The 3,284-nt window shown below is 55.8% G+C and overlaps 1 protein-coding gene across 1 annotated transcript; it reads right to left on the bottom strand.

Annotated features, from left to right (window-relative positions):
• Window positions 1-410: 410 nt before the first annotated feature.
• On the bottom strand, window positions 411-3,074 carry LPMP_202540 (zinc carboxypeptidase, putative; the record flags this gene model as incomplete). The annotated part of the gene is made up of 1 exon (XM_010700154.1): window positions 411-3,074. One exon carries the CDS (start codon window positions 3,072-3,074, stop codon window positions 411-413), a length of 2,664 nt encoding a protein of 887 aa, XP_010698456.1.
• Between the last annotated feature and the right edge of the window lie 210 nt (window positions 3,075-3,284).

The raw sequence follows: 3,284 nt of genomic DNA, 5'->3' as shown, positions 1-3,284 counted from the left end.
AGGCGACCTCCTCCTCATGCACACCGAGAGAAGCAGAGAGAGACACACACACACGCATGCCATAAACATAAAGTGAAATAGAGACCCCACTTCAAACGGAGAATACAGCAGCCAAGCCAGCGCCTTTAGCACCCTCTTTCTTCCACGACTACGTAGTCCCGGCTTCGCCAATCGGTAATGGCGAGATGTTGTACGGAAAAATAAGACAGCCGCAGCGCTGGTGGCACACAAAAGAAGGCTCTGCTGCCATTCAGCAGATATGCATGTACGTGTGGCTGCGCCCCCGCACAAATGATAGGGAGAAAGGAAGTTAAACCGTTGATAAGGTCGGGTAACGGCACGTGAACGCTGCGGGGCAAGAAATCAGAAAGCGAGAAACTCATACGTGAAACTTTCTGGTGGCACTACTACTACATCTCCACTCTAGTACTCTCGGGAGTCACATTGGGCTTCGAACGCCGCCGCGTCGCGATTACCGCCGGTGGGATCACGTTCGGACCACGGTTTCCGTTGTTGATACCAGTAGCGGGGGACGTGCCTCGGCGCAGAGTGTCGCCGCCGCCCTTACCGTCGGTTCCTCCACCAGCTGTAGCGCCGTTCGCAGTCGCCCCGCTGCTGCTGCCGTACAGGACCGAACGCGGCGGCCCCGTCGGCGCCGTTTGCAACAGTAGCACAATGGCCGTCTCCAGTGGCACAAAACTGCGCACACCGCTGAAAGTGGTTCGGGGCAGCAGTCGTGCGCCTTTGATGGTGATCTTATCTGGGTACTCCTCTGCCGTCAAGCTCTTCATGACGGCCGTGAGCAGAGCGTCTCCAGACTCGCTCGTGGTTGCCTGCACCTCCTTGCCATGCTTCTTGAAGGCCTGCGTAAAAAGCATTTCCGCTGACTCGATCTGCAGCTGTCTCTGTAGCCAAAGAGCGAGCCCGCGTGTTGAGTGGAATTGTGTAAAGGTCAGACGACTTATGGGATTCATACCCTTGATATCGAGAAGCCCTAACAGCATCGCGCGACCGGTGTCGCGGAAGGTCGCTGGTGAGTGCATTACAGGCAGGGGGCTTGGAAGGGCGGTGTCAAGCTGCTCGGCTTGATAGCCCGTCATCGGGATGACCTGGTTCAGCGTGTCAGCCATGACGTGAGAAGTCTCAATGGTATAACTGTGCACGATACCGGTCTCCGTGAAGGCAACAACACGGCTGGAGGAGTCCTTACGCTTGCCAGATTTGCCAACGGCAAACATATTAGCCTCCAAGAAGTTGCATCTGCGGAAGTCAAGATAGGGCGTGTTTAACGCAACCAACTTCGCGTAAAGCAAGTTCTCTATCTGGTTTACCCAACCCATGCTGTTACCGTATAAGAAGGTGCCCCGCTTGTTGGCGTGGGCGTGCATGTCGATGAAAAGTGTTACGTGGCTGCCCAGTGACCGCAGAAGGGCGAGAACTGCGTACGGCGCGGGGTGCTGCTTAGGTGACGGGTCCCTGTACATGCGATTAAGGTCAACACCGTTGGAGTCGACGCGGCTGTGACCGCGTACTACGCCGTCCGGATTCAGCATCGGCACGATGTAGAAGACAAAGTTACGTCGCAGCGCTGCCGCACGACTGTCCGTGCAGTTCAATAGAAAATCAATGCAGCCGTGCATGAGATGGCTGCCTGGGCATTCACCTGGATGGACACGAGCCGTTAGCACCACGTACTGTTTGCCAGAGAAGGAGAAAGGCCTCTCTGTCTGGCCGAGAGCCGAGGAGTAAGGAAGGCCAACCTCCTTGGAAATGAGGTGTGCCCGTTCCATAGTCATTCCGCTGCAGTCGCTAATCGTCAAGAGTGTAATGTCTCGTCCCTCCAGCGACTTGCACAGAACCTCGCGGTGGAAGTAGATCCCACTGTGAGCCCCAACGTACGAAAGAGCGACGTTGTCGGTTTTGGAGCTTCCAACGCGCTTCTTACTCTTGACGCTGCTTCCAGCCGGTGCCTTGGTTAGACAGCTTCGGCAGTGAGACTCCGTCGCACCACCTTCCTCTGAGATCGAGCGCAGCACCACGTAATCGGGTACCTGTACACTGTTCTCCTGCATAGCACTACTTCGTAGAGCCTCCTCCTGCCACGTTGCAAGGTTACATTGCAATGTGGAGTAGGTGTAGGGGTGATTGCTTGCAATGTAGATTGCGGGCGCGTCTGGACGTCCCTGCGGGGGTGTATATGTTACCGAGATCTCCGCCTCGATTTTGAAGTTGAAGGTGAGGTTCATAGCAACGTTCTTCTTCTTCTTTTTCTTCGTGCCTGTCCCAGATGCTTTGCTCATCGGTGAGATGGAGAAGGCGGTTCCGCCAGTGGCCCCATTACTCGTGGTGGCTGGGGAACCATCGTCAACGTCGTTGTTGCCCTCATCACCTCCCCTGTCACTGTCGGCGTCGTCCTTCAACACGGGCTTGTGCATAAGAAGAGGGTATCCGGGAGTTTCTGGCATTGTCTCTAGGGCCTCAACATGCGCCTTTCCAGTGATGCGACTATACTGCGGTCGCGTTGGCACAACAGCCATGACCGGCATCCAATCATAGGTGAACATGTTGCTGTGCGCCATGCCGACGAAGCAGATTGTGACGATGGCGTCCTTGCTGCCGCCTCGGACGGAGAAGTGGAACCACTGCCGGTTGTTGGTCTGCCAGGGCGCGTTGCCACAGTCCATTGCGGTGTACATGCGATACTGGAACGCATCCACCCGCTCCACTTGAATGAGGTTGCCGCTGTCGAACTGCGACGAGAACTCGAGATTGTCCTCCTTGAAGTAGAAGGTGCGTTGGTTATTTGGTGGTCGCTGAAACACCCAGAACGCATCGCTGACTTGCGGCCCTTGTACCGTCGGGTGTGCGGCATGAGCATGCGATTCTGGTGTCTCGCATTGCGCGTCACTAGGCTCATTTCGAGAAGGATCGGGAGTCAACTCCTGCCCAGAGGGGAAAGTTGAGCTCTTGGGTGTGTGTTGAGAAGCGTCGCGGTGTCCTTCGACAGAAGGCCGCCGCGAGCTTGCCTCTTTCGGCGAACTCTGCTGGGAGCAGGTGCTGTGCCTCAGTCCCATTTCCGTCACCTTTTGGTCGCTGCGAGAAAAGGGGAGTACTGCCTCAATACGAGGACCTTGATGCAGTTGTTGCTCTCTGTGTTGGCACAAGTTACTTGACAGTCTTTCGCTAAGCAACCCTGTGTTCGAGGAAAGGAGATGCTCCGCTGTGACGATGCTTGCAGAGGGGATGGTGTTGAAGCTACTTGAAAGACTACTGACAGCCTCCGG

The sequence above is a fragment of the Leishmania panamensis genome (assembly GCF_000755165.1).
Source record: "Leishmania panamensis strain MHOM/PA/94/PSC-1 chromosome 20 sequence".
Lineage (NCBI taxonomy): Eukaryota > Euglenozoa > Kinetoplastea > Trypanosomatida > Trypanosomatidae > Leishmania > Leishmania panamensis.
The sequence above is the reverse complement of the archived record's forward strand: the minus strand, read 5'-3'. Positions and strand labels throughout refer to the sequence as shown.